Source organism: Idiotropiscis lumnitzeri, chromosome 18 (assembly GCF_059441095.1).
Source record: "Idiotropiscis lumnitzeri isolate Australia: NSW breed Sydney's pygmy pipehorse chromosome 18, RoL_Ilum_1.0, whole genome shotgun sequence".
NCBI lineage: Eukaryota > Metazoa > Chordata > Actinopteri > Syngnathiformes > Syngnathidae > Idiotropiscis > Idiotropiscis lumnitzeri.
In genome coordinates, this window is record NC_142408.1 from 11,068,052 (window position 1) to 11,088,739 (window position 20,688).

At 43.6% G+C, this 20,688-nt stretch overlaps 1 protein-coding gene across 3 annotated transcripts; it reads right to left on the reverse strand.

Moving 5' to 3' along the window:
• Positions 1-621: 621 nt before the first annotated feature.
• zmiz2 (zinc finger, MIZ-type containing 2) lies at positions 622-19,164 on the reverse strand. 3 transcript variants are annotated; one of them, XM_088281603.1, is made up of 19 exons: positions 18,823-19,164; positions 16,314-16,396; positions 15,478-15,595; positions 14,510-14,721; positions 13,495-13,651; positions 11,924-12,172; positions 11,088-11,297; positions 10,855-10,938; positions 10,282-10,459; positions 8,826-8,967; positions 8,040-8,250; positions 7,745-7,850; positions 6,864-7,021; positions 6,147-6,214; positions 5,556-5,624; positions 5,235-5,488; positions 4,733-4,848; positions 3,651-3,785; positions 622-3,446 (listed from the first exon to the last, which is right to left on the reverse strand). In XM_088281603.1, exons 2-19 carry the CDS (start codon positions 16,361-16,363, stop codon positions 3,339-3,341), a joined length of 2,625 nt encoding a protein of 874 aa, XP_088137729.1. In that variant the 5' UTR covers positions 16,364-16,396; positions 18,823-19,164; the 3' UTR covers positions 622-3,338. The 3 variants fall into 3 exon arrangements, with proteins under 3 accessions (XP_088137729.1, XP_088137727.1, XP_088137728.1); XM_088281601.1 differs by having other exon boundaries at positions 626-3,446; positions 3,651-3,821; XM_088281602.1 differs by lacking the exon at positions 18,823-19,164 and adding an exon at positions 18,513-18,771 and having other exon boundaries at positions 626-3,446; positions 3,651-3,821.
• Between the last annotated feature and the right edge of the window lie 1,524 nt (positions 19,165-20,688).

Genomic DNA, 20,688 nt, shown 5'->3' on the forward strand with positions numbered 1-20,688 from the left:
TATGGTGAACATTTTTTATTCCAAACTGCCTGCTTTGAATAAACATTTCCTGTTAGTCACAAAATGAATGTTTCACATTCACTTGTATTTTCATGTTAAAAATTCGGAATTGTTTTCTGTTGTTAAAATATTCCAAGATGGATTGCATTGTAAGCAAAAAGCATTTATCAAATGAAACGAGAAGTACCGTGCACAGTAATAACAAGTGTTTGTGTTTACTGGTTTTATATTATTCTCACATTATATTCATACATCTTAGTTTAAATGTGTTGAATTCCGGAGACTGTTCATTTGCACTCCACATTTGCACCACACAACACACTGCATATCCAAGTGATAGCCCTTCACATTTTTCTACACTAATGAAGCACATCTGACACATACACCGGAGAGCCAAAGACATAACAAATTTGACACAAGGCTGGCGCACACACACATCCAAAAAATTGAGATCTGGACACCCATACACACCCACACCAAAGATAAAATTGTAGGGTGCCAGAAGACGGCGACCTTGGGCAGTGGCATAAGCCACGGGACCAGAAGGTGGCCTTGTACCCGTGAGACAGAGGATGAGGGAAAGAATGATTTCAACCGACATTACATATGATGGAAAAAAATCTTTATAGTGAGAGGGACCCTATAAAAATGTGAGGGCCACATTTTAGTGCCGCCATTTTCTGATTGCATTCATCTTGGATGCGGGTCCTCGCGAGCATAAGAAAAGCAACCCAGAATTTGGCCTGTACTATTTCCTGAATTCCAGAGAATTGAGTCTCTCTCTCGCTAAAGTTAAACAGCACACAACAAAAATAAGACATTTGTTGGAATAATAAATTGGTTTTAATCCTCATCTTCCAGCTCCAGCAAATGAACAAAGCAATCGCAGGTACAATCAATGATAATAATGATACAAAATAAATAGAAAGCAATGGCAATTAAAATGTGTGTTACAAAATATGTGCAATAGTTTACATCATAAAAACTTGTTTTCTAGTAAATTTGCAGTTCAATAATTTTTCACCTCCAAATCAAAGTCAACATTTTTGTTGCGGTTTTCAGAACCTCAGAGTGTCTGTTAGAAAAAAGATTGGGAGGGTTCAACAGGGGGGTATAATGAACAGGAGGAAAAAGAACAAGAAGAAGACGGAAATATTCACAACGAGCGTCAAGGTGACATTTCCAAACCGGAACGATGGAATGTGGGCGTCATCTCAGTGGTCCAACATGTTCACCTCAAATATGGGAAGCCGATTGAGCATTTATTCCACGACCTTTATACCCACCCTAAGGTCCATGCACTAGCACAGTACAAAGCTAGAAGTACAAATATGTTACTTATGAGGCAAACTGTGATCTGCGCAACACAACCGGTGAAGTGCTAGATGTGAGATAGTAACATGTTATTTTTTTAGAAATGGAAATTGAAAGTCACTGTTTGTACTTGTATTCTGCAATTGTCAACTAGTGCACGTTTGCCTGACTCGCAACATGTAAATCTAGTACCAGTCTGCAAAAATTGTCCAACTCATGAGGACAGAGAGCCTCGTGGTACGTGGACCTTAAGCTGGTTATCTAGGAATACATTTTCATGTGGCTTTCAAGCAACAAACTTGGCCCACTAGTAGGACAAGTAAATGTTTCTAGTAAGGCAAAAGTATGCAATAGTTGACAACGGCCTATGACAAGCACGACTAGTGCCAAAATCCTACTAGTAATCATCTTCACATGAAACTAGCAGTTTACAAAAGCTGTTACAGCATGTAGGTTAAAAGAGGCACAAGTAATAGAAAATAAAAAATAGTAGTAGTTGTAACGGAAATTTCCTACACTATAGTAGAACGATATCAGCAGTGGCTCTCTACTGGGGGAGCTTGTTGACCTACTGGTGAGTAGAAGCACCAGTGGCCAAGGCCAAACTGTGGCAGGATTTTGACCTTCTGGAGCTGGATTAGAAACATCTGAACAAGGTTGGCGTTTCCAACCGGACAACTACTGTACAAGTTACAGTTAGTGTGGCAAAAACAGGTGTCGTCTGTGTGAGACGCTAACTCGAAGAATTTTCCATTGTCACAAGTAGTCTTAGTGTTGTGCACGTCAGTGTCGTACCTTGTAGTGTCACATTTCTACGACATTATCATTTATAGTGACTGTAACAGCTATGCTAATTTCCAATCACCAGTCTTAAGCATTTAGCATTTTCTGTTAGCATTAAGCTAGCAAACTTCATTTCAAAGTTGCTCGAAAGCCATTTGAGCAATGAATTCAAAATCCTTGACTTCCCAGTTGGGAACTAGCGAACGGTTTTGCCTCACTACTAACATGCTGTTGTGCTACTCATGTGCCAAACTTGTCCTACGAGTGAAAATAGTGTACATGTTATTACATGGACCTTAAGCACGATACCAGGGATCGAAAATAAACAGCGTTGCACAATTCAGGGTACTGCTTGAACAACAGTAGCGCACTAGTAACGTTTTTTTTCCATTTTTTTTTTTCACTTGTGTGGGATGTTTCTGCACACTAGGGGTGGGGTGGGGGGGCAAGAACTAGTGAGGCTAATCTACAAGTATGCATTTTAATATGACTAGTAGGGTCCAGGAGGCTACTAGTGCAGTTGGTACCACTGTATCTTAGTGTTGTTGAGAGGCAACAATTATCAATCAGCTGAAGTTGTTGTTAAAGTGCTTTATAAACAAAATGGAGGTGAGGAAACATAAAATAACCAAATCAAATCAAGCTGCTAACATCTAGCAAGAGATTGGGGGGGGGGGCTCCCCTGCAGCCATCCAGGGGCCTAATACTTTTAGTCCTGCAGCATAGCAGTTTACTAGTAAGGTTTCAATGCATGTCAGTAAGCCAAGAGCTACGAGCGAGTGGTGGCGGAATTAGCAATTTAACACGGTTAAAAGCTTCAAAACGTAGATTTGGCATGATATAGACCTTTTAACTAAATGGAATATTTTCAAATTGTCCACATCTAGCAAATAATCCAGCGTCTCTCCTGCTAGTGGTGTGACTCCTCCAGTACAGCAGTTGACGAGTAAGCCTTAAATGCATGTTATTAGCCCAAAGGCAGCATTTGGGATGGAAAATGTTAACTCGTAACATACGTAGTTGTTCTACTAGTGCGCTGAACAGTTTTACTGGTGAGGACAAACGACAGCAATTTGGACACGTTTAACGCTTCCTTGCCATTCTGCAGCAAACGCTGCAGTCTTGTCATGTTCCATGAAAGGATGCGAGTGACACATGAAGACGGAAAAGACGACGACAGCAAAGACAAAGAAGACGACAAAGAAGGAGAGGACCGAGAAGAAGAAGGTGGTGAAAGGCGCTCAGTTGTTCTCAAAGAGCGACAGGAGGTCGTCGCTGCTGTTACTGGGCAGGTCGGGCGGACCCAAGTAGGACAAAAGCTCGTCCGGGTTTGTCAGCTCGGGTAGAAGCTATAAAAAAATGTGGGGGAAAAAAAGTCACTAAAAAAATAAATAAATAAAAAACACAGTTCAACAATCAATCAGTCAATTTGCATTGAAGGACAGCAATTTGTTTTAGCTGAGGTTGTCTTTAAAAGTGCACATGAAACAAAATTGACATGAGACAAATTCAAATAAGAACTCAATTACATTAAATACAAGCAACTGGCTTACATCTAGCGAGTGATCGGCCGCCTCTCCACCGGCCCCTCCCGGGGGGCCCCCCAAACCGAAGGAGCCCTCGGCGTGCAGCCGGGCATTATGGGAAGCGGCGCCGCTCCTCTCCTCGCCGAGATTCTGGTTGCCATGCTGCGGGAGCAAGGCATTATGGGACGGGTGCGGTGCCTGGCCGTGTGGGAAAACAAGCACAATGTGGGAGCATGTAGGACAGTTGGCCAGCACCTGCGTGTGGCAATCGCCAGGTCACTAAACGAATGTTTGCTTCGTGGCTCGTGGCGGCACTAACAAGGCAGCAGCAAGAGAGACAGTCAACGGTTCGATTTGAAAGACAGTCCACCCCCATATGATAGATTTTGAAGTGTTTGAATGTTTTTGTTCTTTTTTTTATGACTTTTTTACCAGCAAGTCCGAATTCAGACTTACACGCCTTCAGCGTCGTACCACAATGTGATGCAACAATTGCACGACATTATCGTTTTGAATTGCTAGAATAACTATGCTAACTTTTGAAGTCACCATTAAGGTAGCAAAAGTTCATTTTGAACTTTACAAGCCTGTAAAGTTCAAAATCTGATTTCAAAATCTTACACCACGGAGAGGAAAGTTTTAATAACCCGCCAAGTTTGAATTTATTTACTAATCTATCACGTTGTCAAGTTTTTTTCAGATGAACCATCAATTATGTGAGCATTGGATCAAAAATTATTTTGCATTATTCAACAAAAACACCAGTACTAAAGTCGCATTTGAGGAGGAAGTCATTTTTTAACTCTACTTGGAGTCGCCATTAGCACATTCTATACTGCAGTTTGTAATAATTCAGTAAGTCACAAATGAGCTGGCAACACTAACGAAGGGGATCAAGTTCTTGCATATCGTGAGAGGGGCGATTGATGCATAAGCAAAAGTGCGTCACAACGCTTGGTTTAAGCTTCGCCCAAAAAGAAAACCAGCCAATCTAAAATGATGAAAAACAGCTTATCAAAGGCCTCTTTATACAGCCGAGGCCGCATTGCATCACGTGAGCGACACGTTGTGCTGCGCGGCATGACGTAAGAGTGCTTCGTCTGGCTCACCTGCTCAGCCTGGTAGGATAGCGGCGGTCCGGAGGAAGGGTACTCCCCCAGGGTTGGCGTGCCGGGAGTGTTGGGGAATTCGGGGAAACCCGACTGGCTGGGGAAGCCTCGGCTCCCTGAGGAAAAAGAGCAACAATGTCAGGAGAAAGAAAAAAAAAAAACAAAGCACAGGCGGAGTACCGGATATGCAAAAAATAAATTTATTAATTAAAACAAAACGAAAAAAATAAAATTAGAGGCGATTTTTTAAAATGAATTTTAGTTTTGATTTCCATTGTTTCTGTGAATATTTAAAAAAATAACTACGAGACTATTGCAGTTTAAGTTGCTTCTAAGAAGTATTTAATAGTTAGTTTTTCAAAAAGTAATTTTTGTCCAGACATTATCAGCATTTATTCCAGAAAATTGTTTGATTTTTACTGATGATTGCGTCTTTGAGAGAAAAAAATGTTTGACTTATTACATTTAATTTAGGGTTGGTGGAAGGTGGCGGTTCTCTCACCGGGTCTGTTGTAGTCGGGGCTGGCCCTGCCGCCCCCGGCTGGCGGTGGCACGGCGCCAGCGTACGGCGAGGAGACGGGCCCCAGCGCGGCGATCATCTCCATGACGTTGGGCAGCAGCATGTGACTGGGGCTGACCGTGCGACAGCGTTTGAGCGCCGGCCCGTCGGGCTCCTCTTTCACATGCAGGTCAGGCTTGACCGGAACCGGCCGCCAGCCACACAGCGGGTCGATGGTGATCTCCTCGTAATCGGAACTGGCGGACCGACATGGCAAATGAATGCAGGGCAAAGTGGCAATTCCGGAGAGGGATGCCAACTTACTTCTGGATGTAGACCAGGATCCCCAGCATGTACTGGTCCACCTCCAGACCCTCCAACAGAGCTGTCTTACTGAAACGACAGCAGCACATTCAATTACATCATCATCAGTCGGTTCAGTTTCCCTTGATTTTCTTAAATCGTCACTTGAATCTGGGCTGCCTTTGGATCTAAACTCTCAGACATGATGATAACTTTTTTTTAGGGCCCGACTGATAAATTTGGCCAACATTGACCTTTTTTTTTTTTTTTTGCACATTAACACATTACAACATAACACCGAGCATAAGACAATGACATTTAAACTAGTCTCTTTGTTGTAAAGTTAAATACTCAAGTAAATTACAAGATATTGTAAAACAGTCATACATTCCACCTGTTACTCATATCGTTAGTGTTGTACACATTCAGGGACCAAAACATGATCTTTAAGTTGTATTATATTGTATTATTTAATTAATTGTCCATTTATCTATATTTTACTTTGTCAAACACCAAAAATACATATCGGTCGGGACCTAAGATCCCCGCCTTAGTTTGAGCCCAGAATAACTGTGACCACCATCATCATCACCACATTCCATAGGAACCTACTTGCAGACTGGACATCTCCACGTTCCTCGTTCACAGTTGAGCTGCAGGTACGACTCCAGGTCGAAACACTACGAAGAGAAGCGGGATTTAAGTGCATACCATGGTCACCTGGGGGCAGTATAATCCATTCATCCAACTATCATCTGATCCGCTTCACCTCGCCTCACAATGGTCACGGACGGCCCAGGTGTGCTGGAGCCCATCCCAGCAGTCGTCGGACATTGGGATTTACTACAAGGAGGGTCACAGCTCCTCAGTAAACTGCCTTAATATTTGATTTTCCACAGAGCATAAGGAAAGGAGTTTGTTATATTCTTTGTCTACACGTGTTCCTCCACTGTGCGTTCAAATATCCAGGGTGTGTAACATTATGACACCTCTGCTTATTTTAAGCCTTCTATGGTGTTTTGGCATGTTTGCTACCATTAAACTAAGTGGATTTGGCATGCGTAGTTTTATAGATATACAACATGCAATTCCCTTTATTTGATGTTTAGCTTGACTTCAACTGAGAGTAGCATAAAACAGCTGGAAGCTCACTTCGACCCCCCGCCAAGAATTGTTCACAAGTTCAGAATCCGAATCATCTTTATTGGCCATCTTTGAGAGTTGCCAAGTTACTTCTTGTTGTAGGGTAAGTTGAGTTCAAAACTATCAAGGCGCTTTCAAACAAGTGCTTTTGCGTGTGTGAATCCAGCATTTGAGTCACATCCGAACCTGTATGTGGCGGCAGTCGTGTCCTCGGGCCGGCAGCTGGATGCGCCGGAAGGTGATTGGACACTTGAGTGACACTTTGATGGCCGTTTGCTCCACGCCGTCCTCTCCGTTTAGCCCGGGGGTCCCGGGGATAGTGCCACTGCTGAAGTTTCTCTTGACTGAAACACACCAACGACCACGACACAATGACATCAGCCGTTTATATCAGGCTGGCATTTAACAAACGGCGACACGATGTTTTTTTTTCCTCCTTCAAAAAGATGTGTGACAATTTGACTTTGGATGATGAACACAAAATTGTGCAGGATTATTATTTTTTTGTTTCTCTCGAATTTAGAAAGAAAACCTTTTGTGAAGGAAATCATCTTGAAATGTTTGATTGTATTTTCCTATCCTGTAGGTGGCAAATTCAAAACTCATAGGCAACAGCTACAATTTCAACACAGGTTTACACAACATAAAAAATATCTAATAACTACAAAAGACATTTTCCCCAACAAATGTGTATAAGATTAATTTTTTTAAGAAAACCAAACATTGTCGTATTTTTTTTTTTATCTGTAGAATGAGTTTGTATTTTAATTAAAGACAGAAAAATGAAATCTGATTGCGCTTTTAATGACATTCCATAAACTACTAGACTGGTCTAGTCATACAAAATACAAGAAGCAATATATATATATATATATATTTTAAAGTAATAGTTCCAGTTGAGAGAACACTTTCAGACCGACTTTGATTCATAAGACGAACATTTAAAATCACGCAGTGGCTACTATTTACGTCAATGTGCATTTAAACACCGTTTTGTCAGGATCTGAACTGAATCGTTGTGCTGCTGCTCTGCTGTAAACAATTGTGCTGTCGAGTGTGCGTCTCACTCTTAGTGATGCAGTGCTCGGCGGGCAGCAGCCGCTTCTTCATGAGGCCTTGCAGCACCGACCTGACGGAAGGCCGATGGACCAGCTGCAGCACGAACAAATGGGACTGCGGAAACAAACGTGCCGTTAGAGAAAATTATTGTGGAAATGGAACACAAATCGTGCTCAAAATAGAATTATGAACGCATGGTTCAGGGTTCAACAGGCTGCCTGAATAACAAGCAAACGCACCCTGCAGGTGGGGGAGCTATGGTATGGTTTCAAGCATCGGTACCGCGATACTTTATACACTTACGCAGCAGCAGGCGGTGACAGTGATCTGCACCGTGTTGCGGCCGGGCTGGCACACTTGCTTGAGGTACAATGCCTTGTGGGAGGTCTTGTTGTCACCGCGCTCGATGGACAAGGGGGTGGCGTTGACGCTCACTTGCACCGAGGCCGGCCAGTTGGTGTTCATCTGCCGGTCCTCGTGATGGTAGCACTTGAACTGCAGCTCCAGATCTGGCCTGCAGAGGGCGGTGACACGGCACAGCACTCAGAGAGGAACTCAAATGTCCCTGTTGCTAACTAGTACTCCAAAGAAATATTCTTGCTACACTTCCATTAGCCCTCATCCAATGTTCATACAATGTAAGTGTAGTGATCTCATAATTCTCTTTTGCAGTGCATCCATTATCATCGACCAAACATCTTAGAAGACCGATCTTTTTCTCAGACTCACTACTGCCCTAGTCCATTCATATTTAACTTGACAGATTTCGACTTGAGAATGCAATGCTAAGCGTCAGACATGGCTTACTGTCGCTGGCACGTCGTGACCTGACAACATCTCCATCGTGAGGCGTTACATCGTGTTGATAGGCATAATATGATCTTATTGTACCGAGTCGACTGCTCATTTACTTGACAACGGAATTGGAGTGAAACACGTATTCATTGCAGTTAGAGTCACTCACATATTAAACCACAGGTGGAGTGAATCACATTATTTGGTATCATATCGCTTTGTATTTGGAGGGTCACACTGAAATTGCAGTTCATCGTACGGCATCTGGGTTAAAAAGTGAATCTTGTGCCTGACCTCATCATGAGCGTTTTGTAGACAGAGTCTCGAAGTTGGAAGGCATGGTTACTGACGGCCAAGTTGTGCTCCAGTCTGAAAGGCTCCAACACCACGCCGTCCCGCACCGGGAAGGTCAGGCGGAGGTCGTCGCTTGGGTTACCTTGACCAGGAACAAACAGCACCAGAATGCTCTAATGACATCTACTACTGTTATTAGGGAGCCAGTCTCGCTGACAATAGAGAGGAAGGGGGGGTAAAAAAAAAAAAAAAAAAAAAACGGGACTACTTGGCAGCCTTGTAAAAAAAAATACATAAATAAAAAATATATATAAATACAATTAGCATACAGTTTGCTTATATTTAACATTTTTCAAAAATAAATCTCAATCTAATGATTAGGGAGCCAGGAACAAGTGAATTATTCCCAACAGTCATTCACTCAGCCCCCTAATCACTACATGGGGACTTTTCGACTAACAATCGAGCAACATGAATTGGTGGACCTTCTGCAATTCTGGGGAAGACTATCCAGAAACAACCCGGGATGAACTTAGCTCCTCCCCGACATATATACAAAGCTTGTCTCTCAGTCAGGCTGCATCTCTTTCCTTTACACGGTACTACTTATCTATTTGATGGTTTAAGAAAGCGGTGAGTTTTGAACAATTCAATAGTTCTGCTTTGACCTTTAAAGTATTTCAGCCGTGACGTTCTCTGGCAAAGAATATCGGCGAGTGTTGTGTGCGCCTGTGAATCGGCAGCAAATTCACAACAACTGCTCGGCTAACTTTTTCCTCCAGTTGTTCATTTTTGCATCTTGCTAAAGCGTTTGCACCATGATGATGCTTATGCCATGATATTTATGTTACAAACTGACGGTGCTTACATTCAATCTACAGGTTGCAGCCGACGCAGAGATGTGTGAAAAATATTGATTTGTTTTCCATGAGTAATATTTTAATTTATTAATTTATTTATTGTGCTTGATGTTAAATATTATGTACAGCATTTTTTAAGTGCTTTTTTAAGCTGTTTTGCACCATGTAACCAGGGACAGGTTACGGCAGTTAACAAAAACAAACACAATTACTAAAAGTAAAATTGAAAAAAAGCAAAACATTGTGTGAACAAGCTGAAAACAAAATTTGTGTTTTGAAAACATACAGTATGACTAACTGAAACTACATTTTATGTTTATAAAACTAACAAAGAATAAGTATAATTATAGCGATATGGGCTTTGTTTCTGTCTTTGTTCATTTATTTCATAAATGAGCTTTTGGAGTTTTCGTTTTCATTCACCCTTTTGAATCTTGCACACAATCAGTACCTTGCCTAAAAAAATAAAACAAATACAAAAACAAATTTAAAAAAAATTAAAAAAGGAAAATGATGTTGACCCCAAACTAACAAACTAACTGTAAATAAAAAATGTCAAAGTCCTGCGATGTACAGGGTTTAAGTGTGGAACTCACCTGTGGCAGTCTGTGGGCCACCCATGCTGCTTTTCACATCAGGGGCCATGTAGGAGGATTTGGTGTCCTGGCCTGGGGAAAGGTAGGGCGGCATGGAGGTGCCAGGAGTCATGGGAGGGGTGGGATTGCCACCCATGGGAGAGCTGGGGTACACTGGCATCCCTCCACCCCGGCCGGGCTGATAAGCAGAAAACAGTTGAGCATTACACTTGAATGAGCAGAAGCCATGCATGTATTTTCCTTTACCATCGGAAGGACCGATTTTTTGGTTTATTTATTTTTAACCGGCTTCTGTAATAGACAGCATGTCTTATTCTGATGTGCACTACTTACACAGGCAACATGGCTGCAAACAGAGGACCTAGTTTGCAAAATCACAGCCCGGTTTAAGTTTGTTGTTGCTTCTCTGATCCATCATGCAGGTATTTCTGGTTTAGAGTATTGTCAATGTGATTTATTTTTTACAAATGTGACCATTGTTTGAAAAATTAAATGTGACTTGTCAGAAACAACTTCCAATTTTATTTTACGGCAATCAGAATCCTTTTTGAATACACGTTTGGCACCACTCACCCCGCTGGCCGCCGCCTGAGTGAAAGCGTTGTATCCTCCCGGGCCTGCAGGGGGCAGGCTTGTCTGCCCATTAAACACTTCTGACTGAAGACCAGACCGCAAAAAAAAAGAATCACCAGAATATTTCATATTGAGGCCCTCCATTTATGACAATAATATTCCTTAGTGATCACTCATTTGTTCTCATGAGAATTGGAAACGTCTTAACATTCCTCTGTTTTCTGCCATTTTACCTTGTAGTACTGTGGCGGGTTGGGCTGGCCGCCACCGGCGGGAAACGGCGGCAGGTTGCTGTGCGACCCAGGGCCGTACTGGCCCATGGGGGGCATGCGCCCCGCCGGGTACGAGGGTGAGGGGGCGCACCGTTGCGGCGGTCCGCCAGGGGGGTACTGCAGAGGCTGCTGGGGATATGCCGACATGGACGACATTCCGCCGCCGCCGAACTGCGAGTCACAGGTCAGAACAATCTTAGGCAGGGTTAGGGGTGCAAACAAGTGTTTAGACTTGAAACTAAGGTTAGGGTTTTAAATTTGGGTTTGAAGTCGAGCCCAGGCTTTCAAATTGTGGTTTTAAATAAGAGCTAGTGTTTCAAATTAGGGGTTCAAATTTAAATTAGGGTTTCATGTGTGACACAAAGGTGAGGTCTTGAAATTAGGGTTTCAGCCCAAAGTTTGTGTTTTATGCCTGGATTAGTGTTTCAAACAAGAGCTGACCTGTCAAATTTGTTTGAATTCCAGGTTAGGCTCAAATAAAGGTTTCAAGACTGGATTAGCATTTTAAACAACAAACATTTTGAAAATTAATTTAGAGTTCAAAATGAAGGAATTCATGCCTGGGTTGAAGTTTCAAATGAAGGTTTCATGCCGGGGTTAGCAATTTTAAACAGAGGTTGGACTTTCAACTTTGTTAAATACGGTTTACACTTACAAATTAGAGTTTGAAACCAAAGTTACAACTTCAAATGATGCTCTGTGGGCCAAGGTTAAGATGCTAAACAAGTGTTAGGGTTTTAAAAGAGGATTGAAAGCCTATATGTTGGTTGTAAATAAGGTTTCGATATGCTTCTCACCTCAGAGTGGAAGGAGCGTTTGAGTCCTTGCGTTCCTCCAGGATATCCGCCGCTTCCCCCTCCTCCTTCGCCATGCATCTTCTGTGTGTGTCCAGGGTGGGGGGGATACAAGCTGCCGCCAGTGGGTGGCGCCGGAGCAGGCCTGCTTGAGACCATGCCGCCTTGCATCATGGCTGGGGGTCCGCGAGGGCCCCCGTGAGGACCCCCGTGAGACATGAACTGGGGGCTGTAGGACGAGGCTCCGCCCATCTGCCAGGAAACAAAAAATATTGAGTGAAAAACTGGAGCGTGAGGTCACGCTGCCTCTAGTGGCCATTGCATGAACTAAGCTTTACAGCCACCAAGGTTTCAAAATTAGGATGTGAAGCCAAGGTTACAGACCCAAGTAAGATTTAGGGTTTCAAACAAGGCATGGTGTTAAATTTTTTTTAACATTTTAAATTATGGTTTGAAGTCAAAGTTGCGGTTAATGTTAAATTAGGGTTTCAAACTTGGACTATGGTTGTAAACGGGCAAGGTTTTCATACCAGGATTTCATGTCTGAGTTAAGGTTTCAAATTAGACTTTCAAGCAGCGGTTACGATTTTTACATGGGTTAGCGTTTCAGGTTTAGGCTGGTATCAAGATTTAGGGTTTCAAGTTAGGGTTAAAAACTCAAAATTTCAGTTTAAAAAAAAAAGATATGGCTTCATTTTAGGGTTTCAATAAATTTGTTAGAGTGTTTCTGTGAGAGTATGTAAATAGTTTGTGTATTTTTAATCATGTTTTTTATACACTATTTGTATCAATGATAATTACACACACACTCACAGACACGCACATCATTGCTTCAGCACACATGCGCACACCCACACGCTTGTTTGGGTTTCACTTTCCATAGGTTTCGTTTTTCTCTGAATAAAGTCCCGAGGGATGGGCGAAGAAGTCAGTGAGAGTACGGGAGATTGAACTGGCAAGACGCCTATTCCACCTCCTGGCTTCTCCTCCCATCCGCGATGGAGAAAAGACAAAACCTTCCCTGGTTATTCCTCTGGTTCTCTGCATTTAATTCAGTCTAATGAAGGCGTCAGGACCTTTTAAACCTGACAGTTTCAAATCAAGATTCGATTCCAAGGATCAGCATCAAATATAGGTGAGGGTTTTAAGTTAAGTTGCCAGCCTGGATTCAGAGTTTTACACAAGTGCTCGTTTGAAGCGTTTCATGTGTTAAGGTTTAAAATTAGTGTTTGATGCCTACGTAAGCATTTTAAAACTGGTTAGAGTCCCAAGTTTGTGTGAGGGATTCAAGCCCATTTTTTTTTTTTTTTTAGAACTTACACTTTGTAAAGGGTGTTTCTAAACAACAACAGAACATTCATACAATCGTACGCATCACAGAATGTAATTAAAAAAAAAGTCACTAAGGTGATACAGTCATTCCCAAGTACAGCCATCCTATGCAACGATAATCGAACATATGCCAACAGTGCACCAAAAACGGCACAGCCAAACCCAAACCACTGTGCAACCAGAGAAGCCCACTTTTGAACAAGGGTTAGGGTTTCATATAATGGCTTCAAGCATTTGTGTACCTGCGCGTAGCTGATGTCCTGGTTCTGCTTTTCCTGGATCGCCGCCACGGTTGCGGTGGCAGTGGCGGTAGCTGTGGCGGCGGCCACGGCAGCGGCAGCAGCGGTGGTGAAGTCTGAAGGGGGGCGCGGACCCATGCCACCGCTGTTACCAGGGTAACTGCACAGAGGGGAGGAGTCATATTTACAGACACAATCAAACTTGAACATTAAAACTTCCAAAGACTGCAAGTCTCCCGTGTAAGCTTCCAATGTAACGTCCAAAGTTAGCTGTTGGTAGCCTCTAACATTTACTGTGACGTTACATTGCAATGTTATCTCACAACATTAGGTTCTAATTTTGGCTTCTGAAATTAGCTTCCAGCATTACCTCTAAGGTTAGAGCTCAGGAAGACCAATATTAGCATCTGACAGAGCGGGGGACTTGACCCTTTTTGACAGTCAGTCCCCCAACCTCCGGCTGCGATCTCTGTACCCTTCCGTTCTCGACCGTCCGGCTCTAGCCGATGTTAGCTCCAACGGTTGCTTCCACCATAACCTCTAACCTCAGCTTCCAATGTTACTTCTATCGTAAGAGCTAAAAGAGATCAATGTTAGCTTCCGCTGTTAGTTTCCGCTGTTAGTTTCAACTTCAGCTTCTTAAGTTTCCAAGATATGATAGCTTTCAATATGAGCTTGAACTTCACTTCTAACATGTTTGCAAAGGTTCTTGCTAAGCAAGACCAACATGAACTTGCAGCGTAACCTTTAACATTGGCTTTCAATATTTGCTTCCGAAGTTAGCTTTTATAATTACCAATCAAATGATAATTTCTAGTGTCAGCTTCTAATGTTAGGGGAATAAAAAAAAGACTTAGCTTCCAACAATAGCTTGCGATTTTGCCGCCAATGTTTACTTCCAGTTAATTAATTACCATAGCTTGGATATTTCATGTTGATTATAATTTTGCTTGCAATACAGTGTTCACCCACATTCCAGCACCCCACCCCCCGCCCCATTTATTGTAGGAAATGGTACCTGCCACCGTAGGCTGCTCCAGGGTTGTACGCCGCATTGGAGCGCCCGTACATGAGTGGGTGGCCGTAGCCTTTAGATATGGCGTCGCCATACCCCTGCTGGGTCATGAACTGCGGCCCCATGCCGCCGGCCATACCGGGCCCGCCGCCTCCGCCGGGCATCATGTGACCACCCGAACTGTCGCCAGGACCCATGGGTGGCGCACCGATCACCTGCACACAAAACATGGTTACACTCTCGGGACACTAATAGGTACACTTGCATTACAAGGATACTTTCTCAGGGGTGGGCAAAAACGGTAGCGCTTAAGGACCTCATTTGATTTTCAAAACATACAGACGGGCCAGCTCATTCGTAGACAACGTTAAATATATATATATATAAATATATATATATATATATATATATATATATATATATATATATATATTTAATTGTTCATTGTAGCTTCTTGTCCTTTCACATTCGGCATTACAAAACAACGCAATTAATTCCTGTTCAGGTAACTAGAGGAGCCTTTTCTTGTCATCCGTGTTTTCTTTTTTTAATCTTAAATCATTTTAAACACTTGGCCTTATTAATATTAGTATTAATAATTTTAGTATTAATAGTTACCTAGCTATTAACGCCACCAGTGACATGAACCAGAAGTCAGTGCTTTGCTGGCATGAAACTTACCATGTTGCGTTTATTGAAAAAAGTCATTTGAATTTATGTAATTATTTCACTATTTTCAAGGAAACGAGGGGAGAAATGACAGTAGTTTACCGCATTTTAATTTGCCGGCTTTCAATATTAGCTTCAACATCTGCATTTTTTTTCACCGGTTTGCCACCTTTGTATGTGGCCCACAGGAAAGATTTTGCTCAGATTTGTCGGCATTTTGTAAAAATTCATTTGGTAGTAGTAAATGTTAATGCCAGCTTTTCTTTTCCTTTGCTATTTGACGAAGCAGTGTCACGTGTTACCTGGCTGTGCGTGGGATTGGTCACACCCCACACTGTGGTTACTACAGAGAGAGATCCTGCGTGCTGATTGGCTGCTGGTTGCCAGGAGACTGGCTCATGGAGGAAGGCGCTGTCACCGCTGCGGAGGGAGAGAGAGGGAAAAAAAGCCACGAAGGAGGTGGCGGGCGTTAGCGATTGTTCACACCACCACCTCACAGTGTCCCCGCTAGCTGTGCTAAAGTGCAATCATGAATTAACTTTTTAAAAATCAGCGGCCTGTTATGACCTCTTTGTACGGAAACAGACAGGGGATGAAGGTCAGACACTTCCTGCTTCTAGATGCCAAAAGGAAATGACCACATCACCATTGCGCCACAACAAACAATTTTTATGTTTTTTACACTTGTAGCAATTCGCATCGGATTAGCTCTTTGAGAGCGTTTACCAGGCAGTCACCTCTTTAGACCGCTTCTTTTGAAAACTGCTGTGGACCAAGTTAAGCAATAGGAAGTTCACAATGCCTTCGTCCTCATGGATGAATATAATACAACCTTCTGGGGAAATGCTACCCCCTGGTGGCTTGGAGTATCAAATAAGGACAACATGTTGCGTGAGATACAAATTGCACATTAAGTCAACATTTAATTATTTCTGCAGTCAAACACTTTCTGAAGTCAATGTTTTCATTGCTGAATGATTGTTTGCAGGAGAATTCTTGAGAAAACGTGAACAGTTTCTACTTGTAAAAGATCGGTTGGACGTGTCAAGAACGCGTCACGCCAAAATGAAGATGTACCAAGTGTTCCTGACCGAAATGAGGATTGTTGCGGCCCTCCTGTGTGTTTGCGTGCAACTACCTTTGAGGAGTGGGATGCGGGGCTCGTTTCATGGAGTTGAGGGGTTTCATTGAAGGATCATGGGGGTGACTGGGGTAGCCCCCCTGAAAGAGATAAACACCAAGAAGAAGAAGCTCAGTTAGCCACTATGGCGTCGTCATGGTCACCATCGACGACGGCGTCAACGACGCAACGCCCTCGCGCTGCCTTTCATGTATGATTGTACGCTGACACGACGAGCGCTTGCCTCCTCGCACTGGGACCAGGAGGGCCTGGGGAGGGCGGCGGCTTAAGCTCGGAGCTAAATTTAGGTTGTTGATTTCAAAAGGAAACACTTTCTGATTTAATGTCGACATTTCATCCTGTAAATTAAACAGGGATGCACTGATGTCAACACCACAATCAGCATTCAATACTCTGCACCTGTATTCATTTTTTATAAATACAAGTAATACCATTTTACCAACCTAATGAATACACCTCTCAGACAGGTAGAGTAGAAGCCATGTCTGCCATGTGGAGATATCGAGCAGGTCGCACTGCTGGCATGAAGGTGCCGCGACGAAGCAATGCAGTGTGGCACCTCGAATAAAATGAATTGAGCAATGGCAGGATAAAGTACCACAAACACACAGAGGTAACATGCCATCTGTTTTCCGACTTGTATAGCCACGAGACTCTTCCTCGTCTCTCAGCTTCATACACCTTTTGGATAGATTGAGATAGCACATAACTGAATTCACCTTGTGTTACAAGCTATATTTCAATTTAATGCCATTGATGGCAGAAATTTGCCAAGTATGCACTGTAACCGTGAGGGCTGACAGTGAATGAAGTGAAACATGGCAAGACTGCTTGAAAAATTTGCAGTTGTATTTTAAATTTTCAGGAACGACACCTTACTCGAAAAAGGGACGCGAGAAAAAAAGAGAAAATACCGTGGTCAAGAATGGTTTGTACTTTGTGTTTTTGGACAATGCTCCATTAAAATAAAACACTTTTGCATCACAATTGCAAGATGGAAAAGCGTTTTGAAGCAGCAGTACTTCGTATCAGTCAGGAATCAATGAAAATTAAAAACCGATCCTTGTACTGAAAAACAGCGGTACTGATGCATCCCTAAAATTTAAGTCATGAGCCTCCGCAGGTCACATGACTAAACATCAGTTAACCCCAGCTACTTCACAGATCATAATAAATGTCGATTATTACGAAACCGCTTTTTAATGGGATTTGAACATTTTTAGGCAAGCCTAAATTTAGAGTTGTGCTACGTCAATGTAGTACAGCAACATCCCTTATCAGCATTGTGGCAGCGGCGGAGAAGGTCTTCTATTAAGCTTCAGTGAATTCAGAGAATATGCATCCATTCATCCATTCTATGCTTGACATTTGTTGTACTCTGTGTTGTTACGCCATGTGCGCTCAAGTAGCAGCAGTTTGAAAGTTTACAATTACCACAACATCAATGCTAAGCACCCGAGCTTGTTAATTGTGTTTTGCATTACAATATATGTTAGCATGAATGGCAGACTCACAAAGTTTGGTTGAACATTTTGTGTTTGAATAAACAACAATTAATCTCGTGTTTTTTGCCTCAGTTTTGCAGTATATGTCAACTGAGCATGAACTCTCACCCAATCGGAAGACGACGCCAGCCATGAGGGCACAACCTCACAACTTGCAGTCAACACGAATTACAAAGCCACGCCAAGGTTGAGGTTTCAAGGCCAAGGGTTTCAAACCAGTGTTAAGATTTTACAAGTTAGACAGGATAAGCCTCGTTGATGATGACACGTTAATAACATGCGGAATAACTATCCTAAACAGTAGGTGGCGTTCTGCTTTTCCAAAGAGGAGGAAAACCAAAGCAATATCCTGGACATAATCCTCAATATAATTACAGGAACAACTCAAACACGTTTAACATCAACGTTATAGAATATTGTCAGTTCTGTGCGTAAACGTGCACATGCATACGACGCAAAAATCCATTCCTCACGCCATTCATCATCACGTGTGGAAAGCGCTACAGGTGCCCACACGCACAACAACAAAGAATCACACAAAACAACACAAAAAATTCCCCCCAAAAAACAAAACAGCACGAACCCACTGCACAGACAAACACGGTTGCTGTGCACGCGCACGACCCGGCGAGACATCTATCCGTCAGACAATGAGCACGCGTGTGCACGCGCACACTTAGGATACCATTACCTGTGCCTGCGCGTGATGACCGCGATCACCATCAACGTGCACAAAGCGCACCTCCTGGCTTTTTCGCCACGGCGCTCACCGCTTTTAGGGAACAACGGAACAAAGCGGCGTGCACGCGGCGCGGCACGATGCGACGCACGATACGTGTTCGGTACCGCCTACCTGGCTGGTGTGAGCGTGCGTTAGTGCGGGCTCGCGACCCCGGTAAAGGCGCGTGAAACTGTGCGCGTGTTCGCGCAAACGCGGCGTGGGGTTGAGCGGGGAGCCCAACGCCGCCGTGCTCGCGTCGTGACATTCCCACGCAGCTTACCTGTCTGCACGAGCGCGTCCACGTCCCGAAGCCAGACACCTCGGCGAGCTAGCTGTTATAGCTTAACTTAGCTTAGCTTAGCTCTGCATAGCAGGCAAGCTAGCTCGTGTGGTGTCGCAGTCGGCTAACGCTGGACTAGCTGTCAAGTTCGGCCGTAAAGTCTCCCTTTTCGGCGCTCATTGTTTCCACAAGGATGAGCCAGGCGGCGCAGTCCAAGGGTTTAAAATAGGGGCGACTGAACACTTCCGGTTGCCGTCACGTTTAATTACGCTAACTTGGCGAGCCAATTACAGCTAGCTTGTCGAGGACATGAAGCTCACTTTCGTAAAAACAGAGCATTGCACAATGACAAGCTGTAATGAATTCATGACGTCACCGCCACTCGCTCGCCCCTCCTACTCTTGCTGGGTGAACATGACATCACCCGGAAATGTTCAGGTACTTGCCGTGCGTCTTTACTTTTGCCATCTTGGGAAGGTACTGACAGTTTGGGGATTAAAATTAAAAAAATAAATCCTCGAAAATATTTGTAAAGATTCGTTCACATTACTTATCCATAATGTGCGTGGGTGTGTGTTGTCGCGCGTGTTTTTTCCCCTACAAATGTGCATCAAGTCAAATAAACGTGTGTGCGTGCGTGCGAGTGCGCGCGCGCGTGTGTGCGAGTGCGCGTTGTAGTCCTTACAGTATGTCTTATTGTAAATGTGTGTGTGTCGCATGTGTTGTAGTACGTACAAGTGTGTATTGTTGTAGACGTATATATGACCATGCGTCATGTAGTCCTTACTAGTGTGTGTCCGTGTCTTCTATTACAGGATTGTGTGTTTGTGAGCTTGTGCAAACATTCTTGTTGTTGAGGTGTTTGTGTCTTTTTGTAGAATTTTTTGTCGCTTGTTTGTGTCCTTACAAATTATTTTATTTGCAGAGCTGTGTGTGTTGTAGTACTTACAAGTGTGCTTTGCTTTTGAGGTGTGTCGTATGCCCCTGTATGCTAGTGTCCTTGCAAACGTGTGTGCGTGTGTTTTTTGAAGTCCTTTAGCCCGGCCTTGCAAGTGCAATGTTGTTGAATTGGTCCTTCCAAGAGTGTTTGTCGAAGTATGTGTGTGTCTTTTTGTAGACGTGTGTACGTGAGAGAGAGAGAGAGAGAGAGAGAGAGAGAGAGAGAGAGAGAGAGAGAGAGAGATGTCGCAACCCATTAGTGTTTTTCAGAGCTGGGTTGCCGTGGAAACAGGTGCAGAGATTTCCCATTTCTTCATTTTCCTCTCCACACTATCATATCAGCCCCCTCCCCCTCGTCACCCCCGCCCCCCAACGACCTGCCGCATAGTGGCGACCTACTGCAGTCATTACACAATGTCACTTAAAACAAAACAAGCAGTGAGAAAGGGGCGGGGGGTCGAGGGGGAAGTTGGTGGCGGTTCGACTCTTTGGGCTGAACCTCTATCAGGGAAGGCGAGGAGAAAGGTGGAATATTTAGGGATGATTTTTCGCTATTTGTCACAACGAAGCACACACACGACGTCCGCGCACACACTCGGAGCAGTCGGTTGCCATGGTGAGCAGCGCGCACGCCTGCTTCCTGGTCTTGTTTGGGTGCGTGCGTGTGTGTGTGCATTCCAATGGGAAGGCTTTGGCAAGCGCTGGAACATTCCAGGGAAATGGCTGATGCTCATGACCTAGAATAACACACAACATGACTGACTAGGAGGGGGACGGGGAATAGAGGTTTTTTTTTTTTTGTGGGGGGGGGGGGGGGGGTAAGGGAGGAGGAAAGGTTACAAGGGGGCCAGAGAAGGGAATGAGGAAGCAAACAGGAGGCTAGGAAGGGAGGAGGGAAGAAGGGGTAATGGGAGTCAAATAACAATA

Excerpts from the sequence above, each read along its gene's own strand:
- zmiz2 (XM_088281601.1), bottom strand. The coding sequence starts at position 16,363 with ATGAAACCCCTCAACTCCATGAAACGAGCCCCGCATCCCACTCCTCAA. Across the intron at positions 12,173-13,494 it reads AGGACATCAGCTACGCGCAG|ATGGGCGGAGCCTCGTCCTA; the intron begins GTACACAAATGC and ends GTTTCCTGGCAG. Across the intron at positions 5,489-5,555 it reads ATCCTGGTCTACATCCAGAA|TTCCGATTACGAGGAGATCA; the intron begins GTAAGTTGGCAT and ends TCGGTCCGCCAG.